The sequence below is a fragment of the Protopterus annectens genome, chromosome 2.part0 (assembly GCF_019279795.1).
Source record: "Protopterus annectens isolate FY-2018-M chromosome 2.part0, PAN1.0, whole genome shotgun sequence".
NCBI lineage: Eukaryota > Metazoa > Chordata > Ceratodontiformes > Protopteridae > Protopterus > Protopterus annectens.
Window position 1 is genome coordinate 846445577 of NC_056728.1, and position 21267 is coordinate 846466843.

Sequence of the window (21267 nt, forward strand, 5' to 3'; positions counted from 1 at the left end):
CAGCGCGCACACGCACGCATGCACGCCCTGCAAGAAACTTTGGTGTTATCCATAGTGTACACCTTCCATTTCTTGGCTTTCCCATGCCTACTTGTTGACACTCCTCTTTCCATGATGTGTGACTGACATCTTTCACATGCCACTGTGCTCCAATGAGCTGCATTTCTTTCCTACATTCCCCCCTGTGATGTCACCTATCTCCTACTCTGTTACTCCCCCTTATCCTACTCCTACTCTGCACAGAATGTGCTCATTTCCTATGTGACAGTACGATTCACTATCCTACTACTCATTTACATGGGATTGCCTACTAATGCTTAGTTACATGTCTTACACTCAGCTTCCCCCCTTAGCAACCCCTACTCGGTGGCCATGTTGTTTTCAGCCTGCTATTCCCTTACATTGTAAATTCATGCTTTGCATAAAACCCACATTTGTGGGTTTAAAATTTTTATTTTTCTGTTTTTTTTATAGCACAGCCCATTTGCGCGGCGCTGCGTTTAAATTTTTATTTTATTTTTGCATCGGGGTACATTGCCAGTGGCCACATATTTGGCCATTGGCATGCTGCCTGGGACATTTGCAACTTTTATTTGGAGCTGACAAGGCTCCATTGTGTTATTTGCAGAACGGTACTCGGTTATCAACTGCGTACATTTCTGCAGATATCACGGCTCTTACACGGGCAGGTTTCTGCTTCCTGGATCGCGAAATTACCTCATTTGCATGCCTTTCAGCTGCAAGTGAGGTAATTAGCTTATCCACGCCCTGTCCATGTAAGAGCCGTTTTAGGTGCTCTCTTACACGCACATACAGGCTGTTCCTGGATCGCGATGGCTGCATGGAGTCTTACACTACTCTTAGACTCCGTGCAAGCCATCGTGAATTCTGCTGATTGTTTTTTTTTTTTTTTTTTACTATTCTGTTATCGGGAAAACACTTTAACCGCAGTTGCCGAGCTCCGAATCCATTGTCAAACCATGTATTTTTTATGATAATCTTAACAGGTTTGTATAAAATAATTAAATAGGTAATATTTTAAAAAAGAAGCTGTAACACACCTGTTAAGATTAACCTGAAAAATAAATGGCTTGACACTGGATTCGGAGCTCAGCAACTGCATTGAAAGTGTTGCCCCGATAACAGAAAAGTGTCGGATTTCCTGACTACTGTTGTGCTGTGATTATCAAAGGAGAGACTACTGTCCACCTGGGTCCCAAGGTCTCTTATCACACATTCGGCGTTAAGTAGACTGCCGTTTATGTGTTAGTTCATGGGTACAGAGTTTTTACCAAAGGGGATGACAATGCACTTTTTGGCACATGCCTCTAACACCAGGCATCTGTCTCAACGAAGCCCTTCTGTAGGATGTCCACATCATTTGGGGACTCAACTATGGCTCCTAGTTTGCAGTCATCTGCGAACTTCGTTAGCCAGAGGCCTTCCGTGTTAGCCTGTACTTCAGAGAAGTAGATACCAAACAGGAGAGGTCCCAGGACTGAACTCTGTGGTACTCCACTTGTCACTGGTTTGAAGTCAGACTTGCAGTCTCCAACTTTTACTGTCAGTGAGCCAGTTGGAAACCATCTTGTGACGTAGGGATTTATACCTAGTTTAGTGAGTTTAGCTATAATCCAGAATGGAGGCGGTATTCTTGGCTTTAGCAAGTCCTGCCAGCACCTGGTCCCTGCTGATAGCTAGGGGACGTATGTTGGAGGGGATTTCATCTGGTGGAACTGGGGAGAAGTGGTGAGTGAATAAGGTGCCTTTTTAAGAAAACTGGGTTTGTTCTTTTTTTATACTTACAGTTACTTACATTTACTTGATAGGACTCGGGGAGATACTGACTTAAAATTGGCAGATGTAACTAGAACAAGTTTTGTCTGGCAAGGTGACTGTAAATAAAAAGGTGGTGTATTTCAGTGTTATTCGCCGCCTAAGAATGCAATTTAAGTAAATAAGTTCCCCAAACCTTAACCAAAGCATTAAATCTTTAACCTTAACCTCAAAATACAAATTCTATAAAACTCTAACCACAAAGCACTGAAACCCGACCCCAAAACTCGAACCCTAACCTCACTCACTCGAGGCACTCCTTAAAATGGAGAACATCCATAACTGTGCAGTGACTGAGACCTGATTCAAGGCTCCAGAGAGCACCCCTGCACTACCAGGCTATAACTCATACCACACTTTTCGGCCATGTAACCTGGACCGGAACACCAAACGCGGAGGTGTATCCATATTCATTAAGGATATCCACACCTCCAGGCTAGTTGTTCAGCATAATGCATCCGAGGTTATCCAAGTGCAACTAACTCTGGGCAAAACTGCAATCCAAATTGTAGCTTGCAACAGATCCCCCACCATGCCCCAGGATTCCCACTCCTCTTTTCTTGATGTACTGGAAAATATTAGGGTTCAACCAAACACCCTAATAATGGGCGATTTCAACGACCCCACCATTAACTGGGAAAACTACTCATGTACCAACTCCCTCGCTCAATGTTTTCTGGAATTCATAAACTCGAATGCCCTGGATCAACTTATCCACATCCCCACCAGGGGCAACAATATCCTAGATCTAGCCACTACCAACATGAGTGACCGGTGTTCCACACCTGAAGTCAACGCCTCATTGGTCCGATCCGACCATCCACATCCCGCCCCTCATTAAGGAAACCACGGTAAAAAATTTCTCCAAAGCCAACTTCATGCTTCTTAAGACAGAAGTGGTGAACTTCACGACACCCATGCAGATGGACAATACAGTTATGATTACTGAATCCTACACAATTGCACTTTATAAGCACTTACACGAGTGCATGGATTATGCTATCCCAAACAGAACCAAGATGCTATCCTCCAAAAAAAGGAAGCCAATCTGGTGATCCCCTGCCATAAAAAAACTGTACAACAGAAAGAAGAAACTGTTGCAAAAGAGAGTAAAATCCCATGAGTGGAGGAGCTCCCTGGTCAGCCTCAGTAAGAAGCTGTGATCCCTGATAAAATCCTCCAAAGCTAGTTACGAAAACAAAATCGCCACTGATTCTAAAGACAACCACAAAGCATTCTATAGCTATGTCAAGAGTCTCAATGGCAACACTCTGATCTGCTCTGAGTTATAGCACAATGGCACTAAATATACAGACCCATCTGATATTGCCAACATCCTGGCAGATAGGTTCAGTGTTAACTTTACCCGCCTCTCACCCCCTAAAGGGCCCATCTCTATACCGGAAGGATGCAAAGTTCCTGTAATCATGGCTGCACAGGTAAAAACCACATTCTCCAAAGCCAAGAACACAGCATCCATGGGACCAGACAACATTCCAGGCTGCGTTCTACAAGAACTACGGAACGAACTGGCACCCCACCTAAGTACCATGTTCAATCTCACCTCAGGCTTTGTGCCCGCTGAATGGCGCACAGCGACGATTATCCCACTCCACAAGGGGGGAGCCACCACGGACGCCGGGAACTACCACCCCATTTGCCTGACGAGCCTGGTCTGCAAGGCCATGGAAGTATCATCATGGAACTTATAAACAAAGACATTGATAATCTCCCAACATACAATAGAAAATATAATTTGGAAGGTGACTGAATTTTAACTAAGGGGCTGGCCTTTGTAGTAGGATCGATAGGAAAGTGGTTGAGGGTGGACGGACTAGATGGCTATGGGCAATGACTGTTTACGTAGCCGTCCTCTGTCTAACAGCTGTACATCAGTTAGTTTTTTCCCCCTTTACAAAATGCTTTTGCTATAATTTTGAGCTTTTATAATTCCAGCGCAAAGTCATACATAAACAGACACACACAATGCCCTTTCAACGCTTCGAGCAACAACACATAGTGCACGCCGTGAATCAGCATTATATTTTTGTGCGAGTACGGTATATGTAACACCTTTACAAAAATATAAGTATTGCAGTGGTCTACTATAGCAATAACCCACGCCTGGGTGTGGGTAATGCTAAATTTACCCACGGTTGGCGTGGTTCGCCCTCGGGACCAAACAAAGCCAACCGTGGGTAAATTTAGCATTACCCACACCCAGGCGTGGTTATTATATATGACCCCAACGTGCGCTGATTGGCCAGCGTGCCGTTGTAATCGAGTTATACTAATGGAAAAGGTCCGGTCGCCCGGACTTTTTTCCATTAGTATAACTCATTTTTTTAAAACACTGTCTCGCTATGTTAAATGGGTTTAACATAGCGAGACAGCTTTAAAATAAGCATTATTTTAAAGCTGTCTCGCTATGTTAAACCCATTTAACATAGCGTGACAATGTTTTAAAAAATGAGTTATACTAATGGAAAAAAGTCCGGGCGACCGGACCTTTTTCCATTAGTATAACTCGATTTACAACGGGCACGCTGGCCAATCAGCGTGCACGTTTTGGGGGGGGGGGTCATGGTATAATAGTGATTAGTAACTATGGTCTTTTCATTGCTTCAACACTTAATTCGCTAAGCACCACGTTTCTAAGCTGCTAATTAATGCCAAAAGACGTTTCCGCTGCCTGGATGTATAAACAATATGGCGACTTGCAGTCCGGGTTGTGAGCATTATACTCGTGCCTGCTCTTTAAAGGTAAACATAAAAATATTTGTTGGGATTTGGAAGAATCAGATTACAAATCACTAAGTGACATTATTAGTTGTGATGCTGAGTTTTAAATTACATGTAGTCCTAATGAAACCATCCACTACGATCTTTAACCCTGACCCACATAGAATCTAAAAAGCTATTTTAACAAAAACACTGAACAGTTAGCTGCTACTTTTATTACATAAATGGATAAAAATTACACCACTTCGAAACACTGCACTCCAATTCAGCTTTATAAAAATATACTTAGTACTGGCTTTGAAATGCTAGGCAGCGACATTGCGCTGTACTTCAGGAGAACAAGAAAAGTCCGGAAAATGTGCATTGCTAAGAAACATAGTGACACTTCCGCTTATGTATAGATTTAAGTGTTGCTCCGTGGGAAGTTGCTTAAAAGCTGTATCCCTAAAAGAGTTAACACCAAGTTACTGTTTAGTGTTATTGCAGTGTGCAGGACAGAATTGTTTTTTGTGTGTTTATACGTACTTCTGTAGCAGAGGCATTCACTTGCCCACGGCTGAGTAATTATGCGTGCGTGATTTGCCGTGTGTTGTTTACCTGGTTAGAAGAGCTGTACAATTTTTATACAGAGTATACCAAAGAGAAAACTCAAATCGATTTTATAGTGCACGTGTCCATGAAGTGAATTTAATATATTCTGCTAGTGTTTGCAGTTAGCGTTATGTAATCAAGGACATACTTCATCTTGTTGATATCAAAAGCGTTATTAACATCGAGGGCTTGTTGAAAAAGGCTACAAACAAAAGTGTCAGCAAAAAATAGAGTATTGTGACAAAATAAAGGGTACCTCTCAAGTGTACCTCATTACGAGGAATGTTCCTCAATTTGGGTATTAAAAAGTCCATATTCCTCAAAAGTTCCACATTGAATAGGTCTGTCAGATACTCATTGCTGAGAATTTTTTAAACCGCTATCCATGGTTAAATAGCACTGAATCATAATAATTCATCAAAAGAACTGTATAAGTATAAAGTAACACATTTTAACCATCCTGTGACCTTTCTAGTTCAAGTTGTTAGTAAGCTGTTGGTAAGTGTTCCCATAGCTCTCAACCTTTGATCTCAAAAATGAGGAACACTAGCCCTTATAATGTGGAACAAATGGGCAGAATGTGGAACACATACTAATGGCTTACTAACAACTTCAACTAGGAAGGTCATAGGATGGTTAAAATATGCTAGTTTGACTTATAAAGAAGATATGTTAATTAAATAAATAATATGATTCATTTCTATTTACAATGGATTTCACTAAGCAAAAATTCCTAACACTGAATGTGTGACAGTCTTTCAATGTGGAACATTTGAGGAACTTGGAGGAACATGAACTTTTTAAGACCCCAAATGAGGTACGTTCCTCGTAATGAGGTACACTTGAGAGGTATGAGTGTTCCACATTTTGCCCATTTATTCCACATTATGGTTGGCAGTGTTCCACATTTTGGAGATGGAAGGTTGAGAGCTATGAGTATTTGGTTAGTTGTTGGTAGTGGATTATAGTAGAAACGGTATTGTCAACAATCTGGGACATTGATTAGTAAGTTGAGATGTTAGGTGTGTAAAAAATGTATTTGTTTATCTATTGTCATATGATTACTGGGAAAGCCCAATTGGGTAGAAGCCCATTTTCAGCAGAGGCCCAGAGAAAAAGCTCCAAATTATTGCAAATCATTTTAAGAACAATAATTTAAGCCCATTTTCAGTGGAGGCCCAGGGAGAAAAGCTCCAAATTATTGCACATCATTTTAAGAACAATAATTCTGCAATCTTCAAAAATTAAAAACATCTGCTGTTTAAATTAGACATAGTATAAAAAACATTGGTTAAGAATCGATACAAGATATATGACAATCCGTTTAATATTTAGAGAAATTTTAGACAATTTGTAGAGAAATTAAAGTAATATAAATAAGAGTTGCAATATGAAGTGAGGGAAAAACAAGCTTATGGTAAGTTTAGAGCGAAAGTCAGGGAAGATAATTAGCAGTAAATGAAGAAGGGAAAGTAAGGTGGTATAAGGAAAAAAAAGTTACTTTTTCACATTTATGGATATGTAAAATAGTAGCAGTGTTGAAAATTTAAAACGCTAATGTTAATAAGAAAAAGTTTCTTTTGATAGATGATGAGCAGAAAAAATATATACGGGCCACTCTTCTAACTACAGCTTTCTATTCATCCTTCTGCCTTTTATGTTTATTCTTGAGATAACTGCCAGGTGATTGTTTAGTAGGGTCTCCACCTGGCAAGAATTTTTCTATGGCAGTTCGGAAAACAATGTCTGTCAGGAAGTTCAGTTTGATGAGTACTTCTCAAATATTCTGTGCCATTCTGACAGCTCACATATTTTTGAAGTTTATATCCTAAAATAGTTACAGTTTTGCTTGGATTTCCTATTTTACCTTTAATTTTGTTTTATTGGAATAGTGCTTTGTTTTTCAAATATGTTTTATTAGTTTAAAAAATATTAAATTTTAACAATAACATATATACAGTATAGGAACATCTAAACAATTAAAGCATAACCCATCAACTATTTACAAAGGTGTTTACTAAGTTTCTGATAATCTAAATACTATTAAAAACAATTAGAAAAAAAGAAAAATTAAACTAGCATGTTGACCTCTGTTTATTCAGCAGTTCATTAAGTTTTGTGCAAATGTTGTAAGATGTGGTAATTCTCATTGTTCTCAATTTGATTGTTAGAAGTTCATAGTGACAAACATTGGTTGCCATATTGAAAAATTCTGTCATTGTTGGTACTCAGAGGTGATCTCTGCCTAACATACAAAGCTATGTCAAACCCAGAGCTGTTGGACATGCTCCACTTAAAGAAATCCCAATCCCTCCGAGCTACATGCTCTAGGGACCTAAACCTTGTCACCACAATGTATGTATATACAATAAACAGAACATGCCGGAGGGATAGATTGCTGTCCCAGAGACTTCCCATACTCTGGAATAAACTACCAATCTATATCAAACAAAGCTCCTCATTAGCACTCTTCAAGAAAAATCTTGATGATTGCATGGGAAATAGGAAATTCTCCCCGGGGATCACCTCTGTGGCTCTGCTCGACAGTGGCACAGGAAAATAATTTTCTTGGGTGGCAAAAGCCAGGGTACCTTTTTGGCTGGGCTTGTATAGGCCCCAGGGCCGATAGCCTAGTACCTACCTATGAACCTATGATTCTATACAAATGTTCACTTGTATGTCCTTCCATTTGGCATTATAATTTTATTTAACCATAGGGAAATTGTTTTAATAATTGATAATTATGAATATGAATCTATTTCAGGTATACTGACTGGTCACCAATCTCTTACATGGTGATTTAATCTCAGTCTTGGTTTGTTAGGAGACTAAAAAAAATATGAATAATAGAATTCCGTTCCGTATTTTTTTAGATGGGGTAGTAACAGAAATGGTATTAAATACAAAACTTTTGGTAATGTAATCAAGTAGTATTTTTTAATGAAATAGAAGTCCAGATTTTTTTAGAAGATTGTTCTGCCATTAAATACAGCTTTGAGAGAATTTTTGTTATCGCTTAAAATAAAAAAAAAAAAATCTGCAAATAATAATATTTTAGAATTTAATGTATTATTTACCCGTATTCCCGTAATATCAGTTCTCAATCTTGTAGGATTGGCAAGAGGTTCCATAACTAGAGTAAGTAAAAGACTACATACTCAAGTGTGCTAGCTTGCACTGCACGTGAATTGTTTTTACTACTTTTCTGTAAAAACAAAAAAAAAAAACTGTAAGCCTGTTTCCGACCTTTCCTGTAACTAGTGTTCCAGATACAGATTTGCTGTATCTAGGACTGTATGTAAGCTTCTGAGTCCCCCAAGCCTTTCTGTGTTGGAGGGAAGCCTTCTAGCTTATCGTTGGGAATGGTAAGCACTAGGTAACCTGTCTACCACATAAGGAGTGGTTCTGGCCCAGAAATTGTAGTTATTGGCCGTTTGGGCAATCTCTTTCATCTTTCTCAATTTTCTGATTTGAAAGCCTGCATTTGCACTTGTTTCTGTCCTGTAACTCGTCTAGTGCAGATACAGAAATTTGCTTATTTGTGCTCAGTACTTGTTCAGAACTTGTAAGCACTAAAGCTACTGATTACTATAGCACTCAGTCTTCCTCATTACCTAGAGGAAAACAGTTTTTGTACTTACTTTCCGCACTTATCTAGAGGAAAATAGTTTTTTATTCAGGCATGTCTAAGGGTCAGCTCCCAGTGCTCTCTCCTGTCTCTCTGATGAATCTGGGCATCTTGAGGCAATGTAGAAATTGCCTCATGTACACAAACAACACTCTCCTCCTACCACCCAACACTACAACCTGTGAGAGATGCACTTATCTAGCCAAACTGGAGGTAAAGCTCTCTCCAACCAAGAGTGAACTTGACAGTCATGAGGAGAAGGTAAACATTTGCACCACATCACACTCATCACATAGTCTCACTAAATCTACACCACCAAAATCCACACATAGTAACACAAAAACATTCATGGAGGCTCTCAATAATAATCTGTCTAAGCAACAGAGACCTCCAAAGCAGAAACACAAGCAACCTCCATCCCCAACACAACCTAAATGAAACACAACCCACAGACTCAGTGTGCCACTCAACCACAGCCAATAAGGCAAAACAATGTACCCAACACACTAGTAATAGGTTACTCTATAGTCAGGCACACTGATGTCCCACTCACCAGGTTAAACAAGGAGAAGGTTACTTTTGGGTGCCAGGATCCGTCACTTAACCCACGCACTCGGATCACTCCACAACAAGTACAAATATGACTGTCATTGTCCATGTTGGTGTGAACGACCTGAGACGTACCTCCCTGGACTACATGAAAAGAGACATGGAAGAGTTCTCTGATCTTGTAGCCCAGGCAGGTATGACCCTAGCCCTGAGTAGCATTCTGCCATTGCCCAGAATGATACCGCAGTACAAGGACAAAATGATTGACTTCAACAATTGGCTAAGCTTCTGGTGTCATTCTAAGGGGATCCAGTATCTGTCTGCTTGGGATGACATGGTCACGATGCTTTGTCACAGATGGCCTCCACCTGTCGCCCCTGGGATTCCGGATATTGGCTAAGGCTTTTGCTGCCCCTAAAATGCCTTTTTTAGGCAAGGTTCAAATAACAAATTCACCACTGTAACAGGAATAGGCAAGCAAAAACTGAGGGTAATGCTACTCAATGCCTGAAGTCTAAATCTCAAAATGCACTCACTCGAGGCACTCCTTAAATGGAGAACATCGATTTCTGTGCACTGACTGAGACCTGGTTCAAGGCTCTAGAGAGCACTCCTGCACTACCAGGCTATAACTCATACCATACTTTTCGGCCATGTAACCTGGACCAAAACACCAAAGGCAGAGGTGTGTCCATATTCATTAAGGATATCCACACCTCCAGGCTAGTTACTCAACATAATGTATTCGAGGTTATCCAAGTGCAACTAACTCTGGGCAAAACTGCAATCCAAATTGTAGCTTGCTACAGATCCCCCACCATGCCCCAGGATAACCACACCTCTTTTCTTGATGTACTGGAAAATTTTAGGGTTCAACCAAACACCCTAATAATGGGCAACTTCAACTACCCCACCATTAACTGGTAAAGCTACTCGTGTACCAACTCCTTAGCTCAACGCTTTCTGGAATTCATAAACTCCATTGCCCTGGATCAACTTATCCACACCCCCACCAGGGGCAACAATATCCTAGACCTAGTCATTACCAACATGAGTGACCTATGTTCCACATCTCAACTCCTCGTTGGTCCGATCCGACTATAAGCTAATCACCCTTGATATCCACATCCCGCCCCCACCCCCATTAAGGAAATCATGGTAAAAAAATTCTCCAAAGCCAACTTCATGCTTCTTAAAACAGAAGTGGTGAACTTCATGACACCCATGCAGATGGACAATACAGTTACAACTGCTGAATCCTACACAAGTGCACTCTATAAGCACTTACACGAGTGCATGGATCGTGCTATCCCAAACAGAACCAAGACGCTATCCTCCAAAAACAAGGAAGCCAATCTGGTGGTCCCCTGCCATAAAGAAACTGTACAACAGAAGGAAGAAACTGTTGCAAAAGAGAGTAAAATCCCATGAGTGGAGGAGCTTCCTGGTCAGCCTCAGAAGCTGAGATCCCTTATAAAATCCTCCAAAGCTAGCTAGGAAAACAAAATCGCCACTAATACTAAGGACAACCACAAAGCATTCTATAGCTATGTCAAGAATCTCGATGGCAACACCCAGATCTGCTCTGAGTTACAGCACAAAGGCATGAAAATTACATAACCAACTGATATTGCCAACATCCTGGCAGATAGGGTCAGTGCTTTACCCCACCCTCACCCCCTAAAGGGCCCATATCTATACAGGAAGAATGCAGAGTCCCTGTAATCACAACTATGCAGGTAAAAGCTGCACTCTCTAAAGCCAAAAAACACAACATCCATGGGACCGGACAACATCCTAGGCTGCGTTTTACACGAACTTCAGAGCAAACTGGCTCCCCACTTAAGCTCCATGTTCAATAATAGCCTCGCATAAAGCTTTGTGCCCACTGAATGGCGCACAGCAACAGTTATCCCACTCCACAAAGGGGGAGCCACCACTGATCCCGGGAACTATCAACATATTAGCCTGACGAGCCTGGTCTGCAAGGTCATGGAACGTATCATCATGGAACTCATAAACAAAGATATTGGTAAACTCCAAACTCTGGATCCCACCCAGTTCGGGTTTGTGAAAGGCAGATCATGCCTCCTGAACCTGATTGACTTCTTTGAGGCAGTCACCAAAGCCGTAGATGAGGGTAAGGTGGTTCACACAGCCTATCTTGACCTCGCCAAGGCTTTCGACACCATCCTCCATTCTGGAATTATAGCTAAACTAGGTATAAATCCCTACGTCACAAAATGGGTTGCCAACTGGCTCACTGACAGAACCCACACTGTAAAAGGTGCAGACTCCAAATCTGACCTCAAAGCAGTGACAAGTGGAGTACCACAGGGTTCCCTCCTGGGACCTCTCCTGTTTGGTATCTACTTCTCTGAAGTACAAGCTAACACAGAAGGCCTCTGGCTAACGAAGTTCGCAGATGACTGCAAACTAGGAGCCATAGTAACATCCCCAAATGATGTGGACAACCTATAGAAGGGCCTTGCTGAGACAGATGCCTGGTGTCAGAGCCATGGCCTCAAGCTCAGTGCCAAAAAGTGCAGTGTCATCCCCTTTGGTAAAAACTTTGTACCCATGAACTACCACATAGGCAGCAATCTACTTAACACTGAATGTGTGATGAGATCTTGGGACCCAGGTAGACAGTAGTCTGTCCTTTGATAGTCACATTGCCACAGTAGTCAGGAAGTCCTATGTGGCACACCTCATCATAAAATGGTTCTCATCCAGGAATAAAGAGGTCATTGTTCCCCTCTACTCGACACACAGACCCATTATAGAGTGCAATGCCCCTTTTGGAATGTACCTCACAAGATATCTGCAGCAGCTGGAAAGGCCACAGAGGTACCTCACAAAGAGGATTACTGGCCTCAAACAAATGCACTACACTGACCGCCTCAAAAAACTCCAGCTTTACTCCGTAACATATCGCCTACTCTTAGGTTATTTCTGCCTAACATATAAAGCTATGTCAAACCCAGAGCTGTTGGACTTGCTACACCTAAAGAAATCCCAGTCCCTCCGAGCTACATGCTCTGGGGACCTAAACCTTGTCACCACAAACAGGACATGCTGGAGGGATAGATTCCTGTCCCAGAGACTTCCCATACTCTGGAACAGGATACCCATCTATGTTAAGCAAAGTTTTTCATTAGCACTCCAAGAAAAATCTTGATGAGTAGATGGAAAATAGGAAATACACCCCGGAGGTCACTTCTGTGTTTCTGCTCGACAGTGGCACAGGAAAATAACTTTCTTGGGTGGCGTAAGCCAGGGAACCTTGTTGACTAGGCTTATGTAGGCCCTTGGGCCGATAGCCTAGTATCTACGTATGAACCTATAAGAGGTGAAAGTGGGCATTTGTTTTTTGTTTAACTGGCATTCTCAGGGATGTGAAATGTGACCCTTATAAGGCAATTATACTAATCAAAATGAGAATCTTTGAAGAACATGATACAGTCTGAGTGTTCTTTGTTTATAAAAGTGAAACCTCAAGTTAAACATTATACTGTCTATGGTAAAATTGCACATGCTTTGTCTTCAGGATAAATGCTGTTGATATGAATAACACCAGGATTTAGGAAATGTGTAAAGTACACATTGTAGGAAACAGTACGCTTATACATTTTTTTCTTGTCCTTGTTTTCTCAATATGATTTTTAGGGTCTATGTTAAAAGATCGACTTTTGAATTAGTTGAATTTCATTTGATCCAACTCACATGATTGACTATTTAAAAAGTCAAAAATATTTCTGTTTGCTTAAATACAGGGAGTTGTCCTGAAGTACAGTGAAAATCGGGAAATATCCTGTAGTGCGATCTCGAAGTTGGTATATATCACTTGTGAGGGGGGTGCAAGATGGGCTTGCATGTTTTTAAGTAATCAGGAATATGAAATTAGACTATTTAAAAAAAAGTCAGTCATATGACATAGATGTGATTTCTGGACCCCCCCCATGCTTATCCATTGGCATGTTTGAACTAACATGCCAGCTGCAAAAACTATATTTACTTTTTTAATGTGTAGCATGTTCATACATTTGCTCATTTGTGTATTTAGAATATTAGTGCTTCTTCAAAACTGTTGATAGTATGAACATTATCTTTGAAAGATAAACAATTATCTTTGAAAGATAAACAATGCAAATTTAATTATTGGATTGGGATGGGCAATGGGTAGAGCCAAGTATGAACTTTTGTTAGGCATTTGCCTCTTACAAAGATGGTGATCTTGTTCTGTAGCTAAACTTCAAAAACTTTAAACTTTATTTTCCCTTTCTCCATCTAAACCTGCTGCCCTATTACTGTTTTGCTTAAATGCTTTACTTGGAGATACTGCTAAGTCTAAACAGCAGTATTCCGAATGTAGAACAAAATATTGGTATTTTTTTTCAAGTTTGCATAATCATATGCAACAGTCAGAATCCTCAAGGCAAATGGATGGAAACACGTTGCAGCTAGTAATATGGTTGTTAAACGAAAAATCAAGAAACACACAAAAAAGAATTTTTCATAGATGTGTATTTGGGTCCTTTTTAAGTCTAACTATGCATCCCAAAACGCATTGGTAGGATAAGGAGGGGGTTTGGGAGATGAACCATTAACAGGCTGCCTCATCACAACTTTATCTTCTGTACATTTATGGTGCCCGTTTGTGATTCAGCTGGTTAGTGTTATTTTTCATTTTTCTAATGTGTGAGCATGACCGATGTTTAATCATACAATTGTGATTTTGTTTTCTAAGTCATAGTTGCTGCTCCCCACACTGCACTTTATTGTCCCCTTATGTGACTGTCACATTACTGTTGCCTTGCCTTTCCATGATTTACAATGTTGTTAGTATGGCTTGTTTTAAACTTTACTAGTGGAAAATTAGTATACTTTCATCCATTTAAAAAAATTACATTTGAAAGAAGTTGCAAATGATTGTGCTTGCTAAACTTCAGATTTAAGGTGCGCTGTTAACTAGCCTATCATAGAATGCCTTTAATAATCGGTGAGCAGCAATTCACTTTTAAAATTTGCCCATGTTTACATGCCTTTTTTCTAATAACAATTGCAAACAGTGCAATTTCCATGCATGGTGTACTACTGCTTGTGTCAACTGCCAGGTATTTCTGCTTTCAGTTCTGAATTTCTCCTCTTTTTCAGCAAAGCCAGTACCGACATTTACAAACTTTGATACAAGTTCTCTCTAATAATATGCAGATAAACATTCATGCAATTATTGGGAGATATATACAAAACAAACTTCAACTCTCCGATTCTGTTGCATGCTGGTGAAGTAACCCCTCCCCATGCCGTTAGCAATGTTAACTCTATTCTTCATTGCCCATAAATTCCAACCATAGAAAACATTGCCTAACATATGTTTAGCTATCCTGCTGGTCTCATTTTCATCTTGCAGGTCCTGTCCATTAATTGAATTCTCTACAATGGTTGGACTTTCCTGCTTCCTCAATCATTTTTTTGTCTCCCTTCAATAGGATTGCCAATTTCAATGTTTGTGTAGATTACCACCTGTCCCACTTTGTGAGGGACAGTCCCTCTTTGGGCAGTTGTGTCCTGCAAAACAATTGTAAAAATGTCAAATGTCCTGAGATTTTAGAACAAAATGATTTCCTATATTTGATGTAATAGTTGCATAAAACAGTTATTCTGTGTCTGAAACACCTAAATGTTGTACGAAACAAAATAAGCAACTAAAATGCTACAAGAATAAGCTTTTATTTGGGCAAAAAAATAAATTCATTACCTGCCTGTTTTTTCCCAGAAAAAAAAATGCTGGATCTGGTGGAGTTGCCTTATCTACCATCTTCCTTAACAGCTTATTCAGATTGTCTCACACCCCACACTACCTGAATATATGCAGCCAGTCACCTACCTCATTCCATTTACATCTACAACATTCATCTCCCACTCCTGTGAAATTTTGTCTGAAGCATAAAAATTTTTGCACAAACCCTTTTAAGCAAATATTCTGAATTTCCTGGCTATTTATAGATTTTTGTGATATAACACACATTTACATCAAGTATCTGTCTTTAAAAGTTCACACCAAACAACCTGTTTTAATTCTCCCTTCAATCTAATTAGAACCCTCTACTGCTTCTGCAATATTTTATAAAGTTTAACAGATCTCCTCTTAACCTTGTCTTTGTGTCTTCCTGATCTAACATTTTTGATTCTCCGATTACAGTTCCTGTGGTGTTTTAAAAGTTTTCTGCTGTACCTCACTTCTTATCACATGTTTAAAAATTTGCCAGTTCTGCAGTAAGTTCTATTCAGTCTAAACGTCTTTCTCTACTAAGACTCTATCCCTTGTTGTAATTTGGTTCCAGTATTTTATTGGTGCCCCTGATACTCTCCACTTATTTGGTGCTGACGATCATCTGCTGTGTTATAGTTCCCCCTTCATTGGCACTATATCCTTTTGCCATTCCTTCATAGGATGCTTTCCAAAAAAAACGCTGTACTAACTGCATTCAGTATATTGCAAGCATTATGTGTGCCTGTTTTTCCCAAATAATATATTTATCGTCCCCCTCTCATCAATGATTACTTTGCTTTAGCATTCATTTCCATAATGCCCAATACATTCTAGAGTTTCACCTTTCACACAGAGTTGCATCACTTCAAAATAGAGACATATCTGGTACCCCCAAGTTCCCTGTGGATTTTGGCATTGTCACCATCTCCCAACTCACACGGAGTTTCACACCATCCCACAAAAAATCTTTCTTCCAGTAGTGATTCCCAAGCATTCTATAATCCAGTAAGTGTAGGCTTTTTGTACGTACTGAAGGTACCTGAATGAGGATTCATTGACCCAAATAGTTTTAAGGTCTCAAGACCATGAGATAAAACAACTTCTTTTTCTCGCCTACTAAGTGAGTGCAGGTGACTTTGGGAGGTGGTAGCAAATGCCACAGTTGATATTAGAAGGAAGTAATAAGAGTTCACTGAAAGAAAACGGATAATAGATACTTAGAGTGTCTAGCAGAATTAGACTTCAGTTAAAGGGAATAGAAAGCACAGGTGAGAAAAATGGATATTTGGGTGGTGATAACCTGTAAGATGAAAAGTAGTTTCAGTATTTATTTATGTTGAAAATCATTACTTGTCCTTGTTCTCTGTTCAGTTTCTCAATATGCAGTGTCAGTTGCACAACATGTAGCACACTTGCCTGTGGTGTAGAAGGCTATGAGTTGTATTCCCACACTAGGTAGATGGATTGCTGACTCTGCAGTTCAGCATAAGGGGGGTTCTGCACTCCGTAGTGTGGCATCCTTTGAATGAAATGTTAAACCAAGGCCCTCTCTGTATGAATTGGTTGTAGCTCATTTGGATGTAAAAGGTCTCAAGGCACCTATAGAAAAGAGAAGGATTACTTCCTGATGCCCTGGCCAAATTTCGACTAGAAGCAAAACAATACTACCTCTTGTCTCACCTAAAAAGAGACCACTAGCTTAGTGAGACTAACCTGGTCAGCATAATATAAATAAATAAATAAAATACATTAATACCAGAAAGTTGCACTTGTCGCTGTCAAAATGCTTTCCACTGTCTGCCACGCTAGTGGCATAAGTGTATGAAGCCTTGACTGTGACACGGGTAACTGGATTTAATTAGCAGGTGAGGTGGGGGGAAATCCCACTGCTGTCAGACATAGCTATGCCTAAGAGCAGAGACTGAATAATATAAGCGGGGCTGGTGCAGGAACAATGTAGGCTTGACCATTCAAGTTGGTGGAGTTAACCCTTGACTGCCTTAAGCATGGAAGCATAACACAAGCTGTTAGAGGATCATTGCCATTCACAAAAAATGGCACTGATTATGGGATATTGGCAACATCACCAAACGTCCTGGGTTGATAGCCCTCAAAAAGGCTCTTACAGTAGATGGTCTGTAAGGGAGAATCCTGAATGATGGACTGCAGTCCAGTTGGGGTGTAGCATGATGATCAGCAAGCAGAGGTAGAAAAGCACCTGGAAAAATGCTTTTCATTATTTAGGAGGAAAAAAGATTTTGTATTTCAAATGCCAAATGATTAAAGACATTATAGTTGTTTCAGTTCCTGTCATTTTATTTTGTTGTCAGGAGTGGAGATTATCCAGGCAGGTATGGGATGGTTGGTACACTTGTCAACATCTTGACAGTGAGGGCATATAATATATGCCTGATCCCTCCCTGTGGTGATATATGTGAACCATATTACCAGAGGGACCAATACACCTTCTCCTGTGCACCTGTGATGAAGGCTATTGTTTAAGAAAGATCTGCTGTATTGGACCACATATAAACAAAGGGATTGTGTCTCGATCTAGGAATGTCATTGTCCCCCTTTACTCAGGTCTCTTTAGGACAATCATTGAGTATAGTGCCCCTTTTGGCATGTATCTGTCCACACACATGTAACAACTGGAACACCCACCAAGATATCTTACTAAAAGGATACACGGTCTAAGCAATATGTCCTGCATAGATCAACTCAAAGCCCTGTTGCTATATTTGATGTCCTATACACTGCTAAGAGGTGACCTGTGTATGGCATACAAGGCATCCTCTGGCCCATTATCAATGGCTTTACTACACCTCAGCAAATCTGTTGCCATCAGAGATACTTGATCGAGGGATCTAAATCTCTTCTGTAGCATCCTCCAAATGGTTTGCAGGAACAGGTTTTTCTTGTAGTGGATACCACTTCTCTGGAACAGACTCCCTGTCCATGCAAAACAAATCTCATCCCTGTACATATTCAACTTGGATATATGAATGGGCAAGAGAAAATTTACAAAACAAAAGAAAATGCCGGAGCTCAACACCAGAAATTGTAAAAAACAAAGGAATATTTTGAATAAAAGATTCCTTTTGGCTTTTATAATTTCTGGGGTTGAGCTTTTTTTTTCATTTGAGCTCATTAACATGGCTATTCAGGGCATTCTGTCATTGGTTGTTCAAGAGAAAAAATTTCCCCAGGACTGCCACGTGCAGTAGTAATGGGTAGAGGCAGTTCTTTATCTCGTGCATGGGTCCTCTCAAATGATCTGTGGTATGATCCCAATTATTTTAAGTAGAGGTAATATATAGTTATCGACCATAGGATGGGTAAGGCCAGTCTAGTATGATCAAGCACCAAAAGGGAACCTGGCTAGGCTTAAAACAGTACAAGGTTAGCTAGCCTAGTACTTGACCATGAACCTGTAAGCATCTCACTGGCCAAATAACCAGCCCAAGTGCTTTTCTTATGTTTACTTTCCTCTTCCAAAAGATTGTGGTAGTGAGTGATCACAGTGCAACCCCCAATCCAGGACTTGCATAATTATCAACCATACACTAACTCCATCAGATGTCTGAGCCGATAATAGAATCCTAGTCATCTTGGTAATAGTAAAGGCTTTGCATGTTTACTTTAATAAAACTGGCTATTCCATCAAGGTGATAATATTCTGGGATAATCCTGACTTAACCCGTGCCACTGCTTTGCATACTAATGCCCCCTCAGTGTCCACCACCACACACACACACACACACACACACACACACACACACACACACACACACACACACACACACACACGCGCGTGCACAGGCAGCACTATTCAGCTTTGGTTCAGCATCAGAAATCTGTTTTGTTTTGTTTTGTTGGGTTTTTTTTTTGTTTTTTGTGGGCATGTTTAGCCCATGGGCCTGACTGTGTGTACATTGTTTTGCAATCTACCAGTTGCTGCAACAGTTGTGAAACTTACAGTGGTATCAACAATAACTTTATTATCTTACTTACAATAAGTATGTTTGTTTTTCACTTCCATTACCCAACCATGATAACTTAACTCTTGGATTTTCCAATTTTCTAGTGTTTGCGCTTGTTTGCATGTAGCGCACCATCATGCACTGCCGCATAGCAGTGGTTATTGTTGGTGTTATAGACACAAACGTTTTGCTTGTTAAATTTTCCCTTAGCACTTTGCTTGTACTCCTCTAGAGCTTTTCTCAGCCCTGCTCTATTGTCAGGTGGAGCACGAAGCCTAGCTTTAGAGGTACCAACACCCCTCTCACCCACTAGCCATTCCTAAGTGTGACTTCTTTTCCTGACCATATAAATTTACCTAACACTATGGACGGACGGTTTCCCACAGTTTTTCTAGCCAGCTTGGTTGACATGGTGGCAGTGTAGCAACTGCCTCATGTTCACCGTCAACCCTGTACTAATAGTCCACACAAACTCAACATGTGAGAGGTGCAGCTATATCAAGAACCTTGAGTCTGTGCTCTCTCGCACTGCAGTCAGTACGTACGACAATGAGCAGGTTGTCAGTATGCAGATCTCACCTCCTACTCCACCCAAACCCACATCACACACACCTAGATTTGCGGAGGTCCTCACCAGAAACTTACCTAAACACCAGAGACCTCCCAAACACAAACAGAAGCATGCTGCACATAATACTTACTTTGCAGAACCCAATACACATAATCGCTCCCGCACCAGTGTCTCACCTGTTAAGCCCTTAAGGCAAAACACAAAACCAAACAGTCATAGGTGACTCCATCATGAGAGACACAGATGTCCCTCTCACCAGGCTGGATAAGGGAAAGGTCACGATCAGCTCTCTGTCAGTTGCCAGTAGTCCATGGTGGTGTCAACGACTTGAGATGTACCTCTCTGGAAGAGAGACATGACTGAACTCTTGGACTATATGTCTCAGGCAGGTATGTCCCTAGCCTTTAAGCAGCATTTTACCTTCACCTAGGATGATGCCTCAATACAAAGAGAAAATGATTGACTTCAATAATTGGTTTTGTGTATGGTGTCATTCTAAGGGGATCCAGTATCTGTCAGCCTGAGATGACATGATCGACAGACCTCGATGCTTTGCCAGAGATGGTCTTCATCTGTTGCCCCCGGGATTTCGGCTATTGGCTAAGGCACTTGCCACCCCCATAGTGCCTTTTGTTTTTAATTAGGCAATGTCTCAATGACACAATTCCAGATGTAAAAACTATCTACAAACAACCTCAAGGTTATGCTGAAAAATGCTAGGAGTCTTGATATGAAACTGCACTCACTGAAAGCAGTCCTCACCTTGGAAGATGCAGACATTTGTGCAGTCACAGAGACCTGGTATAAGGCTGTGGAGAGCACCTTGGTCATCCTGGTTACTCCTCCTTCCACACATTCAGACCACAAACTGAAGGCATGAAAACTAAAGGAGGAGGTGTATCAATATTCATTAAAGATAAATACACCTCCAGATTGGTTAAACAATATGATTCCATGCAGATACTTCAGGTGCAGTTAACTGTTGGTAGGAAACCTGTTCAGATCATTGATGGCTACCAGACCCCCTCCATGAATCAGGGTACCCACTCTGCCTATTTGGATCTACTTGAGTCTATCAAGATACATCTGAACTCCATGGTTTTAGGTGACTTTAGCTACCCATCCAATGACTGGGTAAATTACTTGTGCTCAAACTTACTTGCCCAAAGGTTCCTTGACTTCGTAAACTCCAATGCCCAGGACCAGCTGGTTGACACCCCCACAGTGGGTGCCAACATCCTGATCTGCTGCTTGCCAATATGGGGGACCACTGTGAGGTCTTCTCTGGTGAGATCTGACCACAAATCTGTCTCATTTTAAGTAACTATCACATCTCGCCTGTCCCCCCCCCCCCCCCCAGCAGCAACTAAACTAAAAACCTTCTCCAAAGCAGGTTTTATAACCTCTTACGGGATGGCATAAATAGCTTCACTGCACTGCCCCCCTATGGAACTGGCAACTATGCAGAGTTCTACACCAATGCTTTATACAAACACCTGTATAACTGCATTGACTCGGCCATACCTGATAGGACCAAAACAAGCTCCTCAAGGAAGAGCAAATCTGCCTGGTGGACTAGTGCCATTAACAG

General features: G+C 40.8%; 1 protein-coding gene across 2 annotated transcripts in view; it reads left to right on the forward strand.

The window, feature by feature from the left end:
* Positions 1–4391: 4391 nt before the first annotated feature.
* The window catches only part of RCHY1 (ring finger and CHY zinc finger domain containing 1), a 690901-nt gene continuing 674025 nt past the window's right edge, over positions 4392–21267 (forward strand). The window contains exon 1 of one of the 2 annotated variants that reach the window (XM_044061114.1): positions 4392–4599. In XM_044061114.1, the coding sequence (XP_043917049.1) occupies positions 4546–4599 (54 nt within the window). In that variant the 5' untranslated portion in view covers positions 4392–4545. The remainder of the gene's footprint in view (positions 4600–21267) is intronic. The other variant, XM_044061115.1, reaches the window with a different exon arrangement.